Source organism: Furipterus horrens, unplaced genomic scaffold (assembly GCF_987537825.1).
Source record: "Furipterus horrens unplaced genomic scaffold, mFurHor1.1.pri manual_scaffold_9, whole genome shotgun sequence".
Classification (NCBI taxonomy): Eukaryota; Metazoa; Chordata; class Mammalia; order Chiroptera; family Furipteridae; genus Furipterus; species Furipterus horrens.
This window is the reverse complement of record NW_028327179.1, coordinates 102,447,911-102,472,920: the sequence shown is the minus strand read 5'-3', so window position 1 is coordinate 102,472,920 and position 25,010 is coordinate 102,447,911. Positions and strand designations below refer to the sequence as shown.

Genomic DNA, 25,010 nt, shown 5'->3' with positions numbered 1-25,010 from the left:
TCCGCCCCAAGCGTGTCCTGGAACAAGCGACCTCCGCCCTGCACTTGCTTTGGCAAAGTTTCCGCGGGAGATTCCTGCCCGCCTTTGCCCAGGAGCCCTGCAGGCTGAGCTGGGTGCCGGGCTGCCGTAGACGATGACCTCCCGCGCGGAACGGACCTCCGACCCCGGGCCGGCCGGCGCATCTGCACCTGTGACCGTCAGCGGAGGGGGAACCGCCTCTGCGAACGCGTCCCAGCCGCACCCCCAAGCGGCTCCCAACCGCCTCGGCCCCGCGGCGCGTGGCACCACGCCCTGGCCCAAGCCCCGCCCCGTGCCCCGCCCCCTCCGCCTGAGGAACGCAGCGCCGCGGCGCGCTCCTGTGACGCACGGCGCCTCTCTGTGACGTCAGCCGCGCCCCGCCCCGCCCCGGGTCGCTCGGGGCCTGCCCTCCGTCCGGAGCGGCTTCTCCTGAGGCGGCGCTGAGGCAGCGGCTGCGGTCGCGGTCGCGGTCCTTGCTCCGCCCGCTGCTGCCCGCTGTTGTCAGCGCAGCGGCCGCCCAGCCCCTGGGGTCGGCGGGCGATGGTGCGGCGGGGCGCGCGGACGCGGGCATGACGGAGGATGGAAGCGCAGGACGAGGTGTCGGCGCGGGAGCAGCACTTCCACAGCCAAGTGCGGGAGACCACGGTGAGCGGGGCCCCACCGCCCGCGCCCCTTCCTGGCCTCTCCGCCCGCACCGACTCCCGGACCCGCGGCCGCAGCCCCTCTGCCACCTGCGCCGCGTCCCGCCCCGGCTCCGCCCCCCGCCGCGCGCCCACCTGCTGTCCCTCCGCCTCCCCGCGCGCGGTCCGGGCGCATCGCCTGTGGCCCCCGGCGGAGGGCTGCGGTGCCGCCTGCACCCGGGCCTGCACCTGCACCTGGGCCTGCGCCTGCACCTGTACCCGCACCTGCGCCTGCACCTGCGCCCGGGCCTGCACCTGCGCCTGCACCTGGGCCCGCACCTGCGCCTGGGCCCGCACCCACACCTGCGCCTGCGCCTGCACCTGGGCCCGCACCTGTACCCGCACCTGCGCCTGCACCTGCGCCCGCACCTGTACCCGCACCTGCGCCTGCACCTGCGCCTGGGCCCGCACCCACACCTGCGCCTGCGCCTGCACCTGCGCCTGGGCCCGCACCTGCATCCGCACCTGCACCTGCGCCTGCACCTGGGCCCGCACCTGCGCCCGCGCCGGCACCCGCGCCTGCACCTGCGCCTGCACCTGGGCCCGCACCCGCGCCTGCACCCGCACCCACACCTGCACCCGGGCCTGCACCCGCACCCGCACCCACACCTGCACCCGGGCCCGCACCTGTACCCGCACCTGCGCCTGCACCTGCACCCGGGCCTGCACCCGCACCCACACCCACACCTGCACCTGGGCCCGCACCCGGGCCTGCACCCGCACCCGCACCCACACCTGCACCCTGGCCCGCACCTGTACCCGCACCTGCGCCTGCACCTGCGCCGCGGTGGCCGGGCCTGGCGGGGGGGCCGCGGTGCGGGCGGGTCCCGGCGGCGCGCGCAGCCCAGCCTCCGCCTGCAGCCCCACGTGCATTAAGGCCGAAAGCCGGTGCCGCCGGCCCCGAGCCCCGGGTGCTGCGCGCAGCCTCGGTGAAGGCCCCTCTCCGGGCGCCTGCTGCTCTGCGCCGTGGCCGGGCCTCGGGGACTCGCTTTGAGGCCTTGCCTTTGCCCGGAGCCCGGAGCCCGGAGCCCAGGGTCGCGGCGTCGTCCGTGTCTGCAAGAGGGCGGGGCGCACGCCCTCCTCCCCCGACTTCTCCCGGCTTCAGGCTCGCGCGGGGCCAGGGGCGGGAAAGGGCGGTCTCCTGTGCCCGCGGCCTCGTGCGCGCGCGTCTGGGCTCGCAGGTGGAGAAGCCCGGTGCGGGGCCGCGCCCTGGGCTGCAGAGGAGCGGACACGCTGTGCGGGGCGGGGTTTTGCCTTAAAGCTAAGATGGCAGAGGGGGCGCACGGCCGGGCTGCGGAAGCGTGCGTCGGCTCCCGGCTCCCGGCTCCCGGCTCCGCTCCGAGGGCTCCCTCGCTCTGGGTTCTTTCCTTATTATTATTTTTTTAAAGATTTTATTTAATCATTTTTAAAAGATTGTAATTATTTACTTTTAGAGAGAGGGGAAGGGACGGAGAAAGAGAGGGAACACCCGCGTGTGGCTGCCTCTCGCGCGCCCCCTCCCGGGCACCGGCCCGCAGCCCGGCAGGTGCCCCGACTGGGAACCGAACCGCAGGCCCCGTGGCGCGCGGGTCTGTGCTCGGGCCACAGGACTGGGCTCCCGCGCTGCGCAGCGTCGGGGTCCCTCCGGGCGACTGCGCTTTGTAGGGGGGTGGCGGCTTCCCTCGGGGCCACCGGTAGCATTGCCTGCCCGTGACAACGGGGCCCCTCCAGGAAGCGCGGGAACGCGTCGGCGGCAGGAGAGGTTTCGCGTCCCTTCCCGGGACGGTCAGCGGAGCCGAGCGCCTCTCATCTGTGTCTTCAAGTCTCCTTCCCATGTTTACGTTAGTTTGTTTCTCTTTTTAATACTGATTTGCAAGAGTTCTTTATTCGAGATATGGTTCCTTGGTCAGAGATGTGTATGGCAGCTTAGTGACATTGTCCAAGGAGAAGTGCTTAATTTTAATGAAGTTCACTTTATAAGTTGTTTCTTTTATGACCAGTGCTGTTTCACGGCCCGTTTAAGAAGCCTGGCTTGGTGCAGGGGGAGCAACAGGCTCTCCGTGCTTTTCCCTCACCTCTGAACCGCTCTGCTCCTGCCAGGACGCCCGCGCCGCCTGCAGCGTCTGTCCTGCGTGTGCTGGGCAGCGGGAGCCCTGCGCGTCCGTCCCCGTGGGGGTCCAGGTGCTGAAGCACCGGGGTGACCGTCGCCACAAACGAGGCAGCTCTCTGTCTGTGGGGCTTAAGTTTGCACTCTGTGCCGTCCCACCGGCCTGTTTGTTTTTGGCTTATTTTTAATTAGGGTTGTGTCATTTGGATTGAGATCCCACGTCCCAGCCGCCAGGAGCGCTTCCATCCTGTCTGCTGCCACCTGCAACACCACCGTAGCCGGGCTCCCGAGTAATGACAGGGACGGCAGCCAGACTCTGCTTAGGAAGGGGCCTCCGGGGGAAACTGAAGGCCACAGGGAGGAAATTCTAGCCTCGGACACCCACAGCGACACCAGACGGCCAGCGCGGCCTGGCTCTCAGCCAGAGAAGCGTGGAGCCTCACGCACCCAGCTCCCTTACTCTGCAGACAGGGGCTGACGTCCCCCCGACGTCACAAGGCACCCCGACAGGCAGACACATGGTCTCGCGACCAAGCGAGCCCCAGCCCCAGACTCAGGCATGACAGCGCTTCGGGGTTACAGAGCCGGGATTTGAAGGAACCGGTCAGCATGCTCAGGGCTGTAACGGAAACCTGCCCAGCGTGCAAGGACAGGCGTGTGACGTGAGCAGAGAGGCGGAGGCGCAGAAGGAGTGGCCGCGGCCTATAAACGGGACGAGTGGGGAAGGGCGCCGTTGGTGGGCTTATCAGTTGGCCGCACAGGGCCGAGGGAAGAACGCGGGAGCTAGGAGATGCGGCGACAGAAACTTTCCCAACTGAAAGCAAAGAGGAACAAAGAGAGATTAAACACAGAAACGGAACAGCCCAGAGCTGTAGGACAGTTACAGAAGAGATAACACGCCTGCCCTGGGAGTGCCAGAAAGAGACGTGTCCAGAAAGGAACGGGAGAAATATTTGAAGCAATAATGGCTGAGGATTTTTCAAAAATTAATGCAGATACCAAGCCACAGATCCAGCAAGCCCAGAGACCACCAAGCAGGACAAATACCAAAAATGTCTAGCTCTAGGCATGTCATCTTTAGGCAGGAGAAAATTAGGGACAAAGAACGGAGGAACGAAGCCAGAGGAATAGAAACAAGTAGAGGAGCCAGAGCAAGGAGTAGCCGTGGCTGGTCGCTGAGGGGGAGCATCACCCCATACCCCGTAAGGCTGTGGGTCTGGTCTCCGGTCAGGGCACATACCCAGGCTGTGTGTTTGATCCCCAGGTGGGGTGCACACGGGAGGCAACCGGTCCATGTTTCTCTCTCTCTCCCTTCTTCTTTCTCTAAGATCAATAAACATATTAGGTGAGGATTTTTTAAAAAAGTAAGAATTCTATCAGGTTTTTCTTCAGAAACCATGCAAACAAGAAGAGAGGATGAAATATTTAAAATGTTAACAGAAAAAAAAAATCCACCAACCTAGAATTCTAGATCTGGCATAATTATCATTTAAATGTAAAGAGAAATGAAACCTTTCTCAGACAAACAGAAATTGAGGGCGTCGGTCCTGGCAGACCTGATGCGAAACCCAGACAAAGACACTGCAACAGAGGAACACTCAGACCGATCTCTCTCGTGAGCGTAGATGCAGGATTCTGCATAGAAAACACTAGCAAACTGAATCCGACAGTGTACAAAATGTGGTGTGTCCCAGGTGTGCAAGGCCGGTTCAGCATTCGAAAATCCCTGCGTGTGATCCGTCCCATCCGCAGGAGCCTCTCTACTTACTCGTACTTGTGGGGATAAGCAGATATACCTGCAAGGAATGCTTCCAGCTGCTAGCAGCGCAGTATTCGTGTGTTTTAAATCAAACGTGGGTTATTTTTCTTGTACAGTGGAGGAATGCAGTGCTAACGTGCTGTAGCATGGACGAACCCTGAAAACATGGTACTAAACGAGAGAAGCCAGCAGAAAGGCCTCATGTTTTATGGTTCATTCACATGAGATAGAGTGGGCAGGTCCAGAGAAACAGAAGGCAGATGAGTGGGTGTGAGGGGCTGGGGAACAGGTGGCAGGACGTGGGGTACACAGGGCGTGGAGTACGAGGAACACGCTTATTTACGAGGGCAGCACGTGTGAGCTGCTGCGCCGTGTGAACCTGTAAAACACCACACTCGACTGTTCAGTCAGCGGCACTGACCTCTTTCCCCTGAGACGGTCAAATTAAAAAGTGACCACAGCCAACATAACAGTAGCTGTCTGGTGCGAATGAATCCAGATTATACCTATTGTGTTTGTCCTATCAGCAAAAAACACATTCTTTGGTGTGTTGCAGAATTTTAGTAATTTATGTATGTTGTGCGATTGCTGCACTAGAGCAATCTCAGTACTTTTTAAAATGCATATTTATTATTACTATGCATTTGGTTTGGGTTTACTTTTTCTTTTATGGTGAATTCAAGTCTCAACTAAAGTAGTGTTTTATTTTTCTTTGCATATTTAGTTTAAAAAAAAGATTTTATTGATTTATTTTTAGAGAGGGGGGGAAAGGGAGGGAGAAAGAGAGAGAGAGAAACATCAACGTGTGGTTGCCTCTCATGCACCCCCAACTGGGGACCTGGCCTGCAACCCAGGCATGTGCCCTGACTGGGGATCGAACCGGCAACCCTTTGGTTCACAGGCTGGTGCTCGAGCCACAGGAGCCAGGGCGTTAACAATGTATTTTAAATGTGTTGTTAGATCACTGTGACTGGGTAACTCAGCTCCGAAATGCCTGGCCATTCCTGATCAGCATCAGGACTAAAGGGGCCGCCAAGAGGGGCTGATCGCAGGTCCGGTCAGCATCCCTGTGTGGTTTCTGCAGGGGAGCTCTGTCCTCCTGCTGTTCCCTGACAGGAGAGGAACTCGGTCTCCTCCGCTCCCTTCTCGTGATTTCTCCTGTTTGTGCCTAGGGATGTCCCGTGTGCCACTGGAGGCAGGGGAGCAGGCGGTGGCATTACCGCTGGCTTTCCTCTCACGTCCTGTGGGTCTGGCTCCGCTGCAGACGCTCACGTAGGGGAACTGGGACAGTCGTCAGCCAGGCCTGTGACTGTCCTTCCAGCCTGTGCCAGAGGTGTTTTATTTTCTCACGGGTGGCTCTGATTTCCAAGGAGCAGTGCAGGTGCTGTTGCAACTGCTGGTCTTGCTTCTGCTCTGGAGGGAACGCTTGCGTTCGTCTTCCGTCCCGTGTCACGCGCGTTGGTTCCTTGAGTTCCGTCTGTTCACGAGCCCTTGTGCCCTCTGTTCCCCGCTTCCGCACCAGCTCCCCGGAAGTCCTGAAGCTCCTGTCCCCCGCCTTTAAACACTAACCTACAGAGTCCTAAGATGTCCGTTAGGCACGATCTTCTCTTCTCCCAGCTTCCTTGGTCAGGTGCTTTCATTGCAGCCAGGGCTTCCAGTGTGGAAGGCCCAGCGAGGCCATGGGAGTGTCGCGTGGCCGCTGGGCCCCTGCATGGGGCTTGAAGTCAGGTGGGTGCGTGGTGTGGTGAAGAGAGGTGGGTGGAGAGGGGGGGTCTGTGGGTGTGGACCAGCCGTGGGCCTCAGCACCTGAGAACCAGGCCTCGGGCGGCATGTGCCCTCCGCCTCCTGTGCTGCCGGGCGTCCTGGCGGGGGCGGGCCTGGGACTCAGGCGGGACTCCTGTGGGCGCCGCCCCTGTCCCCCTTTCAGTCTCCTCCCAGTGCCAGGGACTGGCCGGGCTTGCTGACAAGACAGAAGCCCCCGGGAGAGAAGGTCTCTGCCTCCGCCACCACCTGCTCAGCTGCCTGCGCCGGCCTCGGTCTCTGCTCTTCCTCGGCTCTCGCTCCTCCTCCTCCCGTTCCCTCTGCATGGATTTTACAGGAGCCCCGCGGTGTGGGCACGTTTCTTCAGCGATTCCGTCTTTTCTTTCTTGCATCAGTAATTTCTCTGGACTGGATGTTCCTACAGCCATCATAACTTTTCCCGTCCGAAAACCTTCCTGACTCCACATCCCCTGCACAGTCCCTTTGCTTCCCATTATCATGAAGCTTCTGGAAGGAACTGCCTGCCTGCATTTGTTTCCAGTTCTCTGTGAGTCCACTGCGTTCTGCCTCCGCCCCGCCAGATGGCTCCCAGGACTTCTCCGCTGCCCCGCGTCAGAGAGGCTGCCCTGCCCCCGGGCACTCCGTTCCCTGGTCTGACGCTCTGTGTACAGATCTGTTCTGTTTCCTTCAGGGTTCGGGAGCTCCGTGAGGCGCCCCTGGCAACTGCCCGCAGCAGGGAGCAGCTGCCGAGCCCCTCGGGCATCGCTTTCTTGCTCCTGAGCCTCGCTCTCCGCGGTGTTTCTCTCCGCGGTGTTTGTGCCCAGCCCCTCTGCTTTGCTCTGCTGGGCCTCCCGTTCCCTTGGGAACAGTGTCCCTAACTTTGTTCACATTTCTGCGCCAATGACTGGTTTCCTGTATGACCCGTCTCCCACGCTCCAGAGGATTTGGGCCGGAGGTGGTGATGGTATTAGCTTTCTCTTACCTGCCCAGGTTCCCTGTGGGCTCCTGCCGGCCACCTCTGGTGCTCCTGACTCTGCTCCTTCCGGTCTCTGTCCCATGTGTATCGGGGGAACTCTGATAGGAGGCTCATGGTCTTCCTCTCCATTTTGTAAAAAAGATTTTACTTATATTTAGAGAGAGGCGAAGGGAGGGAGGGAGAAAGGAGGGGGAGAAACATCCATGTGTGGCTGCCTCTCACATGCCTCCAGTTGGGGACCTGGCCCACAGCCCAGGCCTGTGCCCTGACTGGGGATCGAGCCAGCGGCGGGCGCCCAGTGCCCTGAGCCGCAGCAGCCAGGGCTTCCTCTCCATCTCTTGGGGGTTGTTTCCTAGATGACATTGTACAGTGAGGTCCACCACGTAGGTCCAAGGTCGTTCTCAGCCACATGCTGCCAGCCCTGAGAAGTTCACACTTGGGCTGTCCCTAGACTTTATCATCACCTGGAATGCTTTCATTTGAGAGTTCTCAAAGTATGTTACTGCTGCCCACAGCTCTAAGGAGCCTTTATTTGCAGTGCACCTGGCCTTTGACTATAATGACATCTATTTCTTGACCCGTCCTTTTTGGCTGTCGTGCCCTAGATCTGATAGGAATTAATGGAATTTAATATTAAAGTGTCTTGTTCAGCTTCTGTTTATTTTGACATACGGTGTGTTTATTGGATAATAATTATGCTGTTAGTTGGTATTGCCTCGTGTATGTATAGCCATGTTATGTAACCTTTCATGGGATAGAATCTGTTTTATTGATCTGTCCAGTGTTGCTGCCTGCCCTCTAAATATTACTGACACTTCATGGTACATTTTGCCGTTTGTAGGGAGAGTGGCCTCTCACAGACTTTGCGTCTTAGAATTGTTGCTCATGTTCTGGTTTTTACACTTTCACATGATTTTGAAAACAATTTGGTCAAGTCAAGAAAAGAAAAATCTCCATTGCACTTTCTTTTTCCTGGAATGGATTAAAACTAGTTCACATAAATTAATACTTCATTCAAACTTTATATTAGCAAAATATTTAAAATGCTTACTTTGTAGTAGATTACACCCTTTTACATGCCATATCTTCTATTACTTAAAACAATAGGAAAGACGTACTGATAACCGGTGTTCAATGTGTTTGGTTTCAGATATGCTTCCTGCTCTTCGCCGTCCTCTACGCTGTCTCCTATGTCATCATCACGAGGTATAAGCGGAAGTCAGGCAAGTAGGAGCTTGTGGCTGAGCAGCGGCTGTTCCGGCCGGGTGGTCGCGGGCTGCCCTGGGCCCAGCAGTGCCGCGGTGCGGTCGCCTGCCAGGGACGGTAGCCGGCAGTGCCTGGGGCTAAGAACACTAAAAATAGCCTGCAGGGAACGTGAGCCCTGGAGGGTCACCTCTGAGCCCCGAGCCCTGTGCATCACACTTGCAGGCCCGGCTAAGAATAGTGCGGGCTCGTCAGTGTCCGGGAGGTTCCAGGGTTTGTGAGGCTCTTGGTGCCTTGAGACTGGCTCTGAATTTGGACATGCCAACCCCCATCCCAACCTTGCTCTGCCTTCCAGACTGTCTTTCTTTCTCTAAAGTGACACGGGATTCAGAGTCTCCCTGGCACCGTGCCCGTTTGTGATTGCATGTGTCTGTCCTGCCAGAGGGGCCCCTCTATCTCTGTTCTTTTCTGAAAGAACTTGGTGCTGATTAGTTAATTCAGAGATTTTAGTGCCAGAGTTCTATAAGTTCCCAGGCAGTTGCCTCACTGTCTTCTGTTAAATCTCAGCTGTTCTCTAGAAACCGCAGGATTTTCTGCCTGTTGGGCTAATACCAGGGGCCACAGGAATACCCAGCGGCTCCAGTGTTAAAGGTTCTTGTAGTAAGTTATCATGTTCCACTCACCCGAGGTCTGAGAGCACTCAGGGAACCTGGCTGGTTCGGGGCGTCCCTTCAGTGCTCTTCCTCGGCTCTGAGGCCGCCCGAGTGCCTCCTGGGTTCTGGCGTCTCAGTCTGCAGACCTGAGATCCAAGACGGTACCTTAGCTAGTTTTAAAGTTGTTTTGGCAACAGGTTTCCTAGGTTGTGGTCACAGAAGTGTACACACACACACACACACACACACGCAGTATGAATGAAGATTTAGGGGAAATTAGGGGATGATGAGCAGGACAATTGGAGGTTCATTAGATGCTTTTTAGAATAACCACAGGGAGCGGTGATGAGGACTCTGGACCTTGTTGGTAGAGTTGAGATAGAATTGAGACAAACCCAACATTCGGAAAGGTGTTGATTGGATGCAGGCACAACATTGCAAACATGAATGGTGACGGTGTTATCCTGTGGTCCCTTTAGTGTAAAGCCATTTTGAGCAGCCTGTAATTAAGAATGGGGACTGGACTGAGGGAATGGCCCAGATACGCACTGGCTGCGAAGCAGGTGGGCGCTCAGAACTGCGGAGACCCACAGAGAGAGCCTTAGAGGACGAGCCAGTTAGGCATTGAGGAGGAGGAGGGGCGGAATGCTGTGCAAGTCTTTTTTCTTCTTTTTGAAGATGTTATTTATTTTTAGAGAGAGGGGGAGGGAGAGAAAATGGAGGGGGAGAAACATCGATGTGAGAGAGAAACATTGATTAGTTGTCTCTTATGCCCTGACCGGGAACCTGGTCTGCAACCCAGGCCTGTGCCCTGACTGAGTATCGAACTGGCGACCTTTCGCTTTGCAGAACGATGCTCAGCGCACTGAGCCACCCCAGTCAGGGCCAGTGTTTTGTACCCGTGTCAGAGCCTCTCTGGCTGGTAAGTGTGTGTGGGAGGACAAAAGAGAACGCTGACAGCCCTGAGAGGGCGGCGGTGTGGGCGTCAGCGGGACTCGAACGCTCCTGTCTGTGACCGGGACGGCAGGGGTGACGTGTGCGGCAGCGGTGTCCAGGGCTGTGCAGGAGAGTCCTCGTCACTACCACTGCTGCTGACAAACTCACACTGTAGGAAAGAGCATGGATTATAAGAGCCTGAATTTTAGTTTCACAGTAAACATTTGTTTTGGTTCTGATCAGCCACAGAGTTTCATTCATTAGCAATTTCTCTTACGTCGTGTGACAGTAAACTTGACAGTGGTCCTGCAGGTCTCTGAGGCTTGATTTCCATGAGCAGCGAATGTTTGGAACATTCTAATTTACATGTGTCGTTTTGTTAATAAGGGTTTTTGATGAATCAAAACACTGTTCTCTAATCAAATTCTGATTTCATGAAATTTAAATTTGGATCTGTGCTGAAATAAACAGTGCTGTTTAAAAATTGTTTCCATTCAATAATTGCTTCTTTAAACTTATATTTTTGTTTGCTTTTTATAAATTAATGAAACATTTTGTTGGAAGACTAATACAAATGCCTTAAACATTTTTGCAGATGAACATGAAGATGAAGATGCCATCGTGAACAGGATTTCGTATGTATTTAAATTGTTTTGTTCTTAATTCTGAGGTCATAATTCTCAAAATTCAGTTCTATCGTTTGGGCAGAAATATGGAAGAAAGTTACCTCAAGTGTTCCAGCACCTTCTCCAGCATTACCCTGTCCCCAGAAAGCACACACAGACAAGTGTGCGTGATGGGGGGCCGAGCATCTCCTGTTCGAAGTAGCTTATTTAAGGAGCTGACAGGTTTTACCGTTGCAAGGTGTAACAGGAAGTGGGCTCCTGGCTGGGAAGGTCTCTGGGCCGCGAGGAGGGCAGCTCGGGGCTGTGGGGACAGTGCCGGGGGGACTGCGGTTTCGGAGGAGGGAGCAGACGCTGTTCGGGGGAGTTTTCACTCCTGTGAGCGGGGACGCGGGCCTTTCAGGACCCCCGGGGCTCTGTTTCTGCTCACGTCTGCTGACGGTACGGGATAGAAATACCTTTAACTTTTTTGAGGATCAGACTAGATGGAAAGCAGCATTCCTTTCTGTCAGAATGTGCGTCATTAAAATTTGAAATCACACAGCTCTGCCTACGCCCCCGGTGAGTGTCTGTATTCCAGTATTGTTTTTAATGATACTTAAAATTTTGTTTTGAAATAGTCCCACGTCATGGGAACGTTAGAAATAATACAAAAGCGTTTTCTCCCTGAGATCTTGGAGAAGCTGCCGACTGGCTGCCCGTTTTCGCAGGATACTTCTGTGTCTGGTTCCTGCGGACCCACTGCGCAGCCACCCCCGTCAGGAAGGGGAGCTCACGCCTTCCGGTCCTCTGGTCGTCCCGACTGTGTCCCCTGTAACAGCAGGGTCCCATTCAGAGCCCCGGGCCGCAGGGCGCGGTCCTGCCCCCTGGTCGCCTGCAGCCTGAGACGTAGCTTTAGCGTTTCCTTCATTCCCTGGCCTTATCCTTCTGCGCATTACAGGCCAGTCGTGTGGTTTGTCCCTTCACGGTTTGTGTCCTTACACGGCGTTGCTGAGGGGCGAGGGAGGAGGGAGGGACACCGCACACGCACGCACACACGCGCACACGTGCTTCCACTGCCCGGGAACGGGACTCGGCCGTGAAGAGCAGAGCAGCACTGCACCTGCTGCAGCCCAGGCGCCTCGGAGGCCCCAGAGGCCCCACGTGTGACTCCGTTCATGAGAAGCACCCAGAGCGGGTAGATCCAGCACAAGGAAGGGCGTTTGCAGGGGCTGAGGGGAGGGGCTTGGGCGCACCAGCTCAGGGGGTCGGGCTTTGCGCTGGGGCGATGGCGTGTTCCGGCCGCACTGCACTGCGGCACTCCCTGCCCCTGAGCTGTTGACCTCAGTGAAAAGTAGGCTTTCGGTGAGTAAGTGACTGGAACGGGACTGCTGTGATTTGTAACTGAAAGGTGACTATGATGGGTCCCGCGTTACTAGACCTGGTATTTCAGTTCTTTCAGATGCCTTAGGGAAAGTACCTCTGACTTCATACTTGGAGTTCTCCGTAGGGGTTTAAAACTTCGGCCCAATTTACAGCATTAGGGACCTTAGTTTTGATTCCCAGCACTGTGACATTTGTGAACGTTCGTAGGTGAATCATCATTTTCTGTGTCTCAGCTGCTGCGCCCGTAAGAACACAGGACCACGTGCTTCTGAAGCTGCAGCGGCACACAGACTGGCCGCGGGGTCGGCAGGGGCCGTCACAGGGGGCCCTCCTGGGTGCACCGCCTGTGCCACGTGCTTCTCTCCACTCTGTTTGGTCCCGGTCTGCATGGCGGTGCCTTTCCTGGAGTGCATTTGTAGATCAATAATTTATAAATAGACAGGACACGTCCCTTTGGCCGTTCCTCTTGCATATAAACTTGCTGTTTCCTTGGGGAGAGGCTCAGAGCGCCCCCGCCCTGCTGCAGCCAGGCACCTGTCCGAGTCCGTGTCACCTGACGCACGCAGACGCCCTTCCTGACGGGAGGTGCCGGGTGTGCACTCACTGCAAGGCACCCGGGAGCCTGTCCCCCGGGCCCCCACCCACTGCCCTCTTTGTCTGTCTTTGGCCTTTTGTCCCTTCTGCAATGGAACGAGGGAGACCTGGGCCTGGTTCCGATTCCGACTCTGAGGTAAGCTTGAGTCCAGGAGAGACTGAAGCAGAGATCCGTGTCCCCCGCGTGCGAGCTGAGTCTGCCGCCTGCTTTGTAGGGCTGTCCGTGGACTAAATACATGCAGCGAAGCTGGGGTCAGAGCTTCTGCATGTTGGGGGTGATCTCGGGGCCTCCCCTGCTCCCCAACATCGTCCTTGTCTTCCTCCCGGCTGCTGAAGGGCGTTGTGGGTCACGGAGGAGGGAGAAACGGAACGAGGGGCTGAGCGTAACGGGGAGCAGATGTGGAAGTCGGCAGTGCTCCGGGACAGTTCCGCGAGGTCTGAGGTGCAGGTGGCAGCCAGCACCACCGGGCCCTGAGAGCACTGTCCCGGCCGGGCCGCGCGCCCGTGTGCGTGGAAAGCCCCTCCGTGGCTCCCTGGGAACCCCTCTTCCCCCTGTCCCTGGCTCATCAGGGGCCTGCCTTCTGCCCTGTGTCTGCCTGCTCGCGCCCCCAGGTTCACCCCCTCTGCCCTCCCCAACCCCAATGGCCTTTCCCGACAGCCCCACACTTGCGCTTGGGCTTGACTTGGGGCGGTCGGTGTGAAATACGTGCCTGCCAGGGGGGCTGCCCGGAGCGGGGCCTGGGAGCCTTGCACGGGTCCGAGCCCCCGAGGGTGACCCCGTGTGGCTCTCAGGATCCGAGAGGGGGGAGCGATGTTGCCCAGCACAGGGTGTCATCCCCAGGCATTGAGGAGGGACACCCACATGGTTTGGGGGGCTGTGTCACAGGGAGTCAGGGCCCACGCCGGGTAGGGAGGGCGTCTGTGCAAGATAGTAGAGCCTCAGAGGGTGGCCTGGCCTGGGTGGGGAGCTCAGGCAGGACAATCCAAAACGTGGGTCACCTGGGCAGCAGGGCACCTCTGCATAGGGCGGGGTGTCAGTGGGATGGGACTCTGACCACATGCGGCGGATTGGTCTGTTGAAGGTGACAAACCCATCACAGCGAGGGGAGAGGGAGACGAGGAGAGCGAACCCGAGCTGTTGTCATGGAGCTGGAGGTGCCAGTGTGGACATGGGGTCTCAGCACAGAGCTACACAGCCAGCTGCCGATGGGCGTGCATGTGTAGCGGGGACCCAGACACACCGAGTTACCTCCTGGAGGGTAGGCGCCTGCAGTGCAGGCTTCCCCGCTGGGTGGGGTGCTAGGAACCCATCTGGACCCGGACGGCAGCTGGCGTGGGTGTGAGAGGCTGCGTTCTGCTTCAGTGAACTTCTGTGAAGACGGTATCAGTGCATTTGCTCATTTCATGCTGGGCCCCATGCCCACCTTTCGTAGGCATCTGGTCTCGCTGCGAGCAACTTTTTGTGTGTTTCCCTGGATGAAAAACTCCCCTCAGAGGGAAATGTTTTGCCAGTGTGCAAGATGTGAAACAAAAAATGGCAGAAGCTCTAAAAAGGATCAGAATTGATGAGTTCAAAACCTTTTGATCAGTGGAAAAATGTCTCGATGAGTCTATTGCATCAGATGGAGAGTATTTTGAAGGTGACAGAAGTTTAAACATGTAAGAAGAAACGCACGTTTTTATAAATCCTGGGGTTTTGGGTCCCCCCTTGTACACGCAGCACACACATGCACCGCTGGTCGGCCTGTCCCTGAGTGCCTGGAGCAGGACAGCTCAGAGCAGGAGCGTGGCCTGCACCCAGCTTTCCGCTCTGAGCACTGCTTTGCCCTGAGAGGGGCCCGGGGGAAACCGGCTGCGGGGCGGGGGTGGGAAACGGCTGAGGCTCACCTCGCAGACCTTGTTGTGCAGGTGCAGGAGGGGCTCAGAGTGATGGGCGCCTGCCCGGGGCACCCCGAGGCCTCCCCTGCTTCCCGCTTAGTCGGCCCCTGAGTATCCACAGAACGGTCACAGTGGGTCCTACTCGGGGTCGCCTGCGAGGGTGAGTGCACGCTGATGGCCGTCACTAACTGGATCCGTTGTTGGACAAGGAACAGGGTGTTTTCCTGGTTTCAAGGAGCCTGCACACGACCCTCACAGACGAGGGAAGACCCGGGCGGACAGCACCTTGACCAGGGATCAGGATGGGAGCGGTGCGGGGCAGACAGGACTCCAAGGCCACCTGGGAGCCGGCTGGGCCACCACAACACTGAGGATGCCGTCGTTCCCGATGTCTCGTGGAAAGAGCCATCGTGGCGGCTGTTGGGGCCATATACTCATGATTTTGGGGTTGCTCGTGATCTCAGATACTTTGTTTGCCTTCCTACACTTAGGACTTTATCAGATGACGGGTCCCAGGTTTCAACTTGGAAACTGCAGCTGGCCTCCACGGCTGGGCGTGTGGTTGGCGCGTCACGGGTGCCGAGGAATGCTTTCCAGTGCGAATGATGTAAGGGGGGGCCCTCGGGAGGGGGCCGGCCGCAGCCCAGGCATGGAGCCCCAGAATCCACTGATGCGTGGGCATCAGCAGGTTAGCTGGCCGCCACGGAGTGTGGGAAAGCCACGGGGCTGAGCAGGCCTGGCGAGGCGGCTGTGGGTGTGGTGCTCCTTCGGGTGCCACCACAAGGGAGGGGCTGGACGCCATCGGGACGCTGCTCGCCCGCTGTGAGGACAGGACTGTCGCGCTCCTGCGGGCAGTGGGCCTAGGCGAGGCCTGTGCTCCTGCTCTTGCCGGAGGGCGCGCCCAGTCGGTGGAGCCGCTCAGGACGCCCCTGCGCCCGGGCTGGACTGGAGTTTTGGTGGGTGTCGTGTGGTCTCCAAGCCGAACTTACCCGTGACTCCCGAAGGTTTTGGCTTTTCTGGGAAAAGCACTTCCGTGGGCGGCCACCAGATGGCACCGGCCTCACAGTTACTCCGCTGCCGGGACTCCGGACCCTTAGGTGGTTTTCCTCCTGTCCTCTTACGGGTCACATTCTTCCTGTGTTTGCATCGGTGGGCTGGGTGTTCAACTGTCTCCTTCTCTGGTGGTAGTGAGGTGCTCGTTTCCTTTGCCATTAGAAATCTTGCAAATTTAGATACAAAACTGAAACACGGCAGACGTGGGTACCTGAGGGAGGAGGCCCCTTACCCGGGCACTTTCCCGTGGGTTGTTGGGCAGCCTGGGGTCTTGTTCGTGCCTCTGCCCTCCTTTGTGGCCGTCTGCGCTCTCCTTTGGGGGGTGGCCCACTTCCTGTGTGGTGTTCCTGCTTTCCTGTCGTTCGTGTGTTTTTTAACTTGTTTTAGACACCCTTCTAAATTAGTACGTATTAGGGATATTTAAATATGACAAAATCGTTTTTAAATGCTCTTTAATAGTACAGTATTCTTGAATAGTTCCCTCCTGTTTAATTTGTAACTCATTTGCACTTTACTCATCTTAAAGGGCAGTAGCGACGGCTTTCTAAGTTTTCCCTGCTGAGATGGCCGGTTGTTCACGCCGCTTTCCCGGGTGACTCTTCGTCCGGAGCGGCCTTGCCTTTAGCGTGTCCCGCCCACGGTGATGAATGGGCTGGAGCCCCCCAGCCCCCTCCCAGGACCGCGCGCTGCTGTTTGCCTGCCCGTGGCTGTGAGCGTTCAGTGGACGCCGCGGGGGGCGTGTCCCCGAGCCGCGCCAATGCCCACGCGCTCCCGCTCTCCGCCCGCAGGCTGTTCCTGAGCACGTTCACGCTGGCCGTGTCCGCGGGCGCTGCGCTGCTGCTGCCGTTCTCCATCGTCAGCAACGAGGTCCTGCTCGCCTTCCCGCACAACTACTACATGCAGTGGCTCAACGGCTCCCTCATCCACGGTGAGTGCCTGCGCGCGCGGCCCGGGGCGTCCCGGTCTGCGCCTCTCTGCGGGAAGCCCTCTGAGCCCTTCATAACTCACGCTCCCCACCCCGATCCTCGTTCACTGTGGGAGGCTCCTCTCGTTTACTTCAAGAAGCAGTTTTTATACCGACCGGGATTTTGAAAAGTTCACGTAACTGTTTAGGAAGAGAGTTTTGATTTATCTGGACATGTCAAAAGAACGCAGCCTCATTTAAGATCTAGAAAAGACAGCCGTAGTTCCCATTTTATTTGTTCGCTGTTAGTTTCTTTAGTCATTTCAAAATGCGTGTTGGAAGGGGGAAACTTGGATCAGGTACACGCTCTAAAATTGATGCGGCTTTAAAGAAAATAATGCCTTTTTTATTATAGGCAACATGGTGTATCATCTGCCAGATAGGCCTGCATTTCAGTCTCAGCTCCACCACTTTCTAGACATTTTTAGTGAAGTAGCACATTTTCTTTCTTTCTTTCTTTTTATTTTTAGATTTTATTTGTTTACTTTGAGAGAAGCAGAAGGGAGGGAGAAAGGGAGGGGAAAAGATGTTGATGTGTGAGAGATACATTGGTCAGTTGCCTCTCACACGCTGCCCACTGGGGACCTGGCCCGCAGCCCAGGCCTGTGCCCTGACTGGGAATCGAACCGGCGACCTTTCGGTTTGCAGGCCGGCGCTCAATCCACTGGGCCTCAGCAGCCAGGGCACGAAGTAGGACATTTTAATTTTCACTTATAAAGTATACGCAGAGGTCTCGTGCGTATATTTTTGTCTGTGTGTAGTGCCTTTCCTCTCCTTTTTTCTGTGTTGAATTATGTGATACCTTCATGTGTCACGCACAGCTCTGTATGTAATTTTTGTAAATGCTTTTCTAGTTATTTTGCTTTTGAATTTTATTTGCCTTTTTGACTTACAGAAATTTTACATTTTTATGTTGTCCAGTCTTTTTCTTCCTTTGGTTTCTCCAATGCTTTCGTGTTGAGAAGATCCTTTCCTTCCTGAGATATGACTAATACTCCCCTCTCTTTCAGTTTAAAAAATGGTTTTGTTTACGTTTAACTATTCACTCCATCTGGAGCTTATATACCTTCTCTCTTATCCCTTAGTGTGGATTTAAAGAAATATGTGTTTGCTGTGGAAGATTTGGAAAACAAAATTTATAGGGAAGAAAATTATTTTTCACAGCCCTGTGATGTGGAGAGTACCGCGGGCCTGTGGCCCTCCAGTTCCCTGTGCCTGGGAGCACGCCGCGTGACCCCAGGGGGCCCAGGGCCCTGTAACTCTGCCCCTCCACCCCGTCCCCCGCTGTGCTGTCACTTCTTTGTGTCCCTCCCCCCCCACTCGCTGTTACTGTGTGTGCTCCCCCATCCGCACGTCGGGGGGCATCCCTGTGGGTCAGTATCTATTCCCAGAGCCTATCTTTATCAATTTTGGTTGTTAGTTTAAACAAACAAACCTCCCACCCTGACCTGTGTGGCTCCGTTGGTTGGAGCGTCATCCTGTAAACCAGAGGTGGGGGTTCAGCTCCTGGGGAGGGCACGCCCTGAGTTACTGGTTCCGTCCCTGCTCGGGACATGGTTCTGTGTCTCTCTCCCTCTCTCTGTTCTCCTCTCTCTGAAATCAATAAGCATGTCCTCGGAGGAGGATGAAAAAACAAACTACCAATTCCATAGATGGGTTGTTTTTCCTTTTAAATTTACATTGCTTCAATTACTAGTGCAGGCGGACATTTACAAAGCACGTTAATAGGTCATTCGTATTCATTTTTTAGTAAATTGCCTACCTGTATTCTCCTTGCCCATTTTTGCAGTGGTTTCATTTTAAGTAATTAGCTGTCTATCAGGTTAATTGCAAACATTTTTTACCTAACTGTCCTTTACTATTGCTTATGCTGTTTCTTGACATAAGAATTTTCACATTTTAGTTATAATCACATATTTTAATCTGGCCATGTGGCTTTTCTGTCATGCTTGAAACTGGAGACAAAGGGAATCGTTGATGCTCTGAGACCAAACGAATTCAGTAAAGTTAGGACTAATTATTAGGTGAGTAAAAAGAAATTACTTTTTATTGGTTAGCAACCAAAAAACTCAAATAAGAAAACTACGGTATTTTCTGAGATGGACACGGAAAGTCAGCCTGAAAAGCCCCCATTACTGCGGAGGCGGGATGCGGCCCGGGCGCCACGGCTCCAGTCCTGCGGCGGCGTCTTTGGATGACGGTGCTGTTCACTGCGGACGCGCGCTCGGGGGAGAGGGTGCTTGCAGGGGCTTTTGTCTGTGTCGTCTGAACCGTGTGCAGGACTGGCACACTTCCTGCCAGCCCGGCTCCTCTGTGTCCCCATAGCAGGGTGGGGCCTCGGGCCGCGCCGGCCAGTGTGGCCGCCGTCTTCAGGGCTGCTGAGCAGAAGTTGCATGCCGCGCTGAATGAACTGCAGATAGTCTTAGTCGGGGCTCCTTGTTTTAGTCGTTCATGGCCTGAAAGTAAGGGCTTCCCACATGTGACGCGCCGTGTACTTGGTGCCAGAGACCTTACACCTGCAGGTGATGTTTGCTTGTGTTACAATGTAAGGTACGTGAGCTCAGGCATTTTATTGTGTTTATAAAGCAGGGCCTAGGACAGTGTTTCCTCGTGGCGGTTGCCCAGTAAACATCTGCTGAATGAATACACTATATAAGACACACATGAGCTGAAAGTTTAGAGGGAGGACCTTCTAACTGATGTCATTGCTTCTACATGTGTTCTCGGGCAGGTCTCCGGAGTCCCGGACGCCAGCCCTGGGCTTCGTTCTTGAGGCTCCTGTGACTCTGCTTTGTTTCTACCTCTGACTATGTCCCCTGCTGCACGTAGCGAAGGCCATGGAGTTTCATACGCGTCTCTTCCTTCTGAAGGAGTGCCTGTTAGAACACGAGACTGTCTTGAGGCTGAGTCTGGCTTCTGGGCCTTTAAGAAACTGTAGCCGTTGACAGGGCCAAGTTGTGGTAAACGGACCCAGGAGCAGTTCCAGTCCTTGCTTGAGGGCCTGCGAACCAGGGAGGTGGTAGAGTCCGTGCTGGTCTGAGTGCGAAGGCAGGAAGGATTGCCTCTTCGTCGGCCTGTTTGTTCTGATCAGGTCTTCAGCCGATTGAGTGAGGCCCACCCACTTGGAGAGGGCGGTTTGCTTTACCCATTCTACCGACTCAAATGTTAGTTTTCTAGAAACACCCTCACAGACTTAGAAATAATGTTTGACCAGATACCTGGGTACCACGCAGCCCCATCAAGTCGACACACAAAATTAACTCACAAGTCTGCCCCTTGTCAGCTTGGCACGCATACTCATCATCTCCTGACCCACGAGCTCAACCTGCACGTGAGGACAGGAACAGGTTCTGATTCCACCCCGCACAGCTGTCCAGAATAGGAGGTGAGGTTCTTGAGTGATGTTTACTCTTCCGCTTGATGGCCCATAACTGAAATGCTGTGTTGTAAAATTAACAATACTTGCATACTATGATGTAAAGTCAGTGGGTTCTTCTTACAGATGTGATGAAGGAATAAGAGAAGGCAGCAGACAAAGATGTTTACCTGATACGTGTGTGTGTATCTGCATGCACACGAACGTTCATGACAGAGCAAGGAGGGCATACCTGTGGCGGTTCAGTCCTCACCTCTGCAGCGGGTCACCCGGATATCGCCGGTGTTGGTCACTGCCTGCTTCCACTGCGGGGTCTGTGTCCCCTTCGTGTTCAGCAAGCACTGCTGGTCTGGTTTATGCCTGGGGTGGCGACGAGACTTCCATCCCCAAGGCTCTGGGCCATCACTGCCTTGCCTGGATTGCACTGTCGTTTCCCACAAACCCTGATCACAGGGCCTGGATGCTAAGCGACACCCTGGGGGGCCACCCGGCACCGAGGCCCCATTTCCCGTGGCGGCCGTAGTCGGCCAGCCTGGCCAGCGCAGCGCGCGCCTCCTTGACCGCTAGTTCAGAGACGGGAGGAGCGCAGAGCGGCAGGGTGGCCGAGTCATTGTCGTCCCCTGGGGCGAGCATCCTTCCCTTTGGTGCTGAAACTTCCATGCCAGCAGAGCGTCAGGCGGCAGGAACAGGGAGTACAGGGGTGGTCCCCTCCCACGCCCACCCTGGGATTCCCGGCTGGGGGGGCAACAGCCCGCACAGGGGGTGCAGATGCAGAGTGCGCCTGGCCTTCCGGAGAACCTCGCCGCTGCGCCCCCCAGAGGGCCAGGCCCCCGTTCTGCCAAGACAGCCGCCCAGGATGGTGGGCACGCGGCAGGAACAGGGATTCCAGGAGCGTGGGTGCTGGGTGTCTGCTGCACTGACGCGCTGAACCAGGGGGGCGGCCACGGGGCGGGTGCAGGGACCCGCTGTGAGGCGCCTGAGGCCTGCGGTGGGCTCCACAGGCACAAGGGGGCCCCAAGTCCCCACTCTGACCGGGGCCATGGCGATGCTGGGTCTCCTGTGTCCGTGTCAGCTCAGAGCCAGCGCGTCGCGGCCCCGGACGGCCTGTCTCCGTCCCCCCGTGCGGGTGTGCTGTCCGTCCTCTGGCCCTTGCTGTGACTGACCGCTGTGGGACTCTTCTCGAGTTATTTGTCCTTTTGTTGTTGTTAAACCTTTCATAAATGTATACAGAATTCTTCTGGGGGCTCAGAATATGTCTAAAAATTTCAGTCTCCCTGGGAACATCCGTTTCAGTACTTTCCCACTGAAAACGTTCAGTAAAGATGCATTGATTGAATGAATAGACATTATTAATTGTGTCATGAGGATACTTTGATCAAAATGAACTCAATTTGAAAAGAAATTTAATGGCTGATCCTATAAAATCGTCATTGTCACTGGATATGTATTTGATTGTGCCTTTAACGTATAAATCATATGTAGATTAGAGGCTAACATATATGTCAATAATGCTTTAGTGTGTATGAGTGTCCTTAGTTTGGTAAATACAGTGTTTGGAGTTTGGACACGCGGGGTCAAGGTGTTACCTGTTGGCCGTATTACCGTGGGAGGCCCCTTCCCTACTCTGGGCCAGACTTAGCAACATAAAAACGTGCTAACCTTAGTTCTGAACCTCTGTCTGGTGGCAGGGTGCACCTGTGAATTTACAGTTAGAATAAAACCCAAGCCCCGATGCATATTGGAAGGTAGGAGAAGGACGGAATTAAAATCGTAGCCTCGCAGTCAGGACATACTTCTTCAGTTACGACGTGTTTCTCCCTAGGGTGTGGGGGCTGAGTTTTTGTTAAGCTGTGCAGACTCGGGCCGGGGGAGACAGGTTTGTGCTGCGCTCTCCTCAGTCTCCGGGTCAGTCTGTTGGAAGAGAAGCGCCGTGACCTGCCCAGCCTTTGTGAGGCCTGTGTTCCAATTCGTCAACAGGAATAGACAGTGCGTGGTTTTGGACATCATGAAGGCACGACATAAAATCCACCTTTGTTTTATCCATGTTAAAGTCCCTCAGAGGATTTTTAAAAACCATACTTTTAGATACTGTTTATATTTATGTATGAGTATGAAAAATCAGCCCTTAATAAATTTGAATGTACTGTTGTTAGTTACATGTTACTAACGATTTTAGTTACTTGGTCTCCATAACTCAGTCGTTTGTCACAATGCAGGTCACTGCGGTTCCGTGGAACAGCTACTGGCAGCTGGTGTGCTGCAAGAATTTGTAAAACGGGCCACGGTAGCTGTTCAGTCGGGCCCTGACCTCTTTCCCCTGAGACGGTGAAGTTAAAAAAGGACCACAGCCAACTTAACAGCAGCTGTCTGGTGTGGGTGGGTCCAGATTATCCCTTTTCCTTTTTGTCAGATTGGCCAAGTATACTTCTTGGCGCGCTGCGGAACCTTAGCAGTTAGCGTGCGTGTGCCACGGATGAAAAGGACTGAACCCCGCCGGTTCGTAGTGATTAAAATAAAAAAGTTGTTCAGAGGAGGAAATTGGCTTAATTAAGTTTTGGTAGATTGCAGCAGAGGGATGCTTTTTTGGCCGTGATAGGTGATGATGTAGAGGAGTAATTGTTGACACAGAAAAAAGTGTTGTTCTCTGGGCGGTAGGATAATATGATAGAAAACCTTATTTTAGTATTTGCATCGTGTGATGTTTCTACAGTGGACAGGTGTTGCTTTTTTGTTCTAAGAAAACAGTTATAGTCAGGTAAAAAATTTCACAAATCATTGCAAAAATTAGTTTTCTTTTTTGTCTTCTAAGTAAATAAGCGGAAGCTATTCTAATCCTGAAGCTCTCACAACGCTGACTATTCACAAGTAAACAAACTTGTCAAGTCAGGTTTATGCTTACTTGGTAGAATTTTTAAAGATTATATTGGTCACTTTTGACAATTAGATTAGAACCTCCGTTCCACTGAAATACTGGTTTTCACTTAGTTTTGTCACTTTGGAGATGATTGCCTTCGGATGACTTGGGGTCCGTTTTCTTACTCAGGTTCTGAGCCGGCGAGCCGGGCCGCTCCCTGCCCCCGGTGCGGTCGGTCGTGCTTTGACGGATTCTGTGACTCCAGCAGGTGGAGCCAGAAGTCCATGCACCCAGGGGCGGCCTGGCACCCTGTCTGGTGGGGCGGGCGTGGTTTTAGGCTAAGCACTCGGGGATTATTAAATAATCTTTTGTAACTTCAGATACTTCTTTCAGGAGTAGGGATTGGCTATCTTTCAGAAAGGTGGTCGTTGATACCGATTTAGACAGACTACAAGGATTCTGAAACTTAAGATTCTACTGCTGGATTGGAGCATGTGATTTTAACTTTCCGAAGTGGTGACATTTGACTAGTATTTTTTATCTTACTAATTAACATGTAATAAAAGAGAGGCAGTGGTAGTACTTTATGTGTATTAGCCCTAATTTTTAACTTAGAAATGTTTTGTCGAAATCATAGAGTATCCTTTGGTATATTTTTGTGCGTGTGTCTGGTGTATGTTTGCAAGATGCTGGAAACTTACTAAGTTTTAGACAGTCGCTGAGAACATAATTATTAGGGGTGTGCGTTAGATCTATTATTTTTCTGTACATTAGAAGTGCTCACAGTAGCTTTAACTTCTTGTATGTTGCAAACTTGATAATTAAATTAGCAGAAGCTAAGTCTAAAACTTCCACATTTATTTATTGTGGTTTATAAACTTAATTTTTTGCATTTAATTATTTAGACATTGAAAAAAGCTGGTTACATGGATCCTATAGGAGAAAACCACCAGCATTCAAGTCCTTTTTGTTAAGCGAATGTTTCTTGCAAAAATAAAGTCGGGCAGCTTCAGGGCGGGCTGCGCTGTGCTCAGAGGGAGTTCCCAGCCCCGCGCGCACCCATTGGCCGCCGCCGGTGCGCAGCTCGTTGCTGTAAAAGACAGTGCGAGGTCCCGGCACCCACGGAGACAATGCTGCCGCCGAGAGGAACGATCCAGAGCCTGGAGCCGTGGGGGCTGCTGCAGGCTCAGCCCAGCACTGTTCCCCAGGTGACTCGGCTTTAACTGTCAGCAGCGCCAGTGACAGCGCACGCCTGCGGGCGATGTGACTGGTGCTCTGTGACACGCGGTGACGCGCTCACGGCTGCAAGGCTGCTCCCTGCGGGGGTCTCTCCGCTCCATTGCTGTATGTGCGTCGGTCGTGGACCAGGCGTGGACAGTGGAGGGTCCAGGTCCCATCATGTCCCTTCTGCGACGGGGGAGGCCGGGACCACCAGCAGTGATGCGCGGGAACGGGGAAGTCGGGGAAAAATAACAGTTTAAATTTTACATATTGTATATGTTTAAAGTCCCACATGTAAAAGAAGGCGCCCAGTTTCCTGACACTGAAGGAGTCCGTTGGTGTTCAGAACCTCGGCGACCACGGATGGTGGTCTCGTGGGGCGCAGGCGGCGCTGCTGGTGAGCCTGCGTTGGTGCGCGTCTCTGCGCTCTGCTGCTCGTCCGCCTGGCTCTCAGTGTGCTGGGCGCCGGAGGAGGTGCCTTTATGGACGTGGGAGTTTTTGCCTGGGGCAAAGGTGAATATCTTCACTTTTGGCTTCCAGAGAAGAATTTGAAGTTGAAGTTTTCGCAGCATGGAAGGGGCATATATAACCGGGAAGATAAAACTCTGTATTTGTGTGTATTTATGGATCACAGACAGTAAAACATCTCCTGTGCTGTGAATGATAGCTGATGATTTCAAATTGTGAAAACTAAGTACAGCCCACCCCGCCCCTGATGAGAGAGTGTGGGCGACTCTCGATTCAAGGGCTGGTCCTCACGGCCGCAGCCAGCTGGGCGCGGGCTTGGGGGCCCCTCACCTGGCGCCACGCGCCTCACTGGGGCTGGGGCTGGGGCGGTGGGGGGGGTGCAGGGGGATGGGGTGAGACGGGGCTGAGGGGCCAGGGCTCGCCGACCTCTGTCCTGTGACATCGTTTCACAGGGGGTTTCAATAATGTTTCATGATTTGTAAGGGTCTTCATGTGCCCCTTAAAGAAAACTTAGAACATGTAGAAGAGTAGGAAGAAAGCAT

General features: G+C 54.9%; 1 protein-coding gene across 2 annotated transcripts in view; it reads left to right on the top strand.

The window, feature by feature from the left end:
- The first annotated feature begins 408 nt into the window (after positions 1-408).
- The window catches only part of LMBR1 (limb development membrane protein 1), a 76,832-nt gene continuing 52,230 nt past the window's right edge, over positions 409-25,010 (top strand). Inside the window, exons 1-4 of one of the 2 annotated variants that reach the window (XM_090287733.1) lie at positions 409-663; positions 8,431-8,503; positions 10,668-10,707; positions 16,374-16,513. In XM_090287733.1, the coding sequence (XP_090143859.1) occupies positions 598-663; positions 8,431-8,503; positions 10,668-10,707; positions 16,374-16,513 (319 nt within the window). In that variant the 5' untranslated portion in view covers positions 409-597. The remainder of the gene's footprint in view (positions 664-8,430; positions 8,504-10,667; positions 10,708-16,373; positions 16,514-25,010) is intronic. The other variant, XM_090287732.1, reaches the window with a different exon arrangement.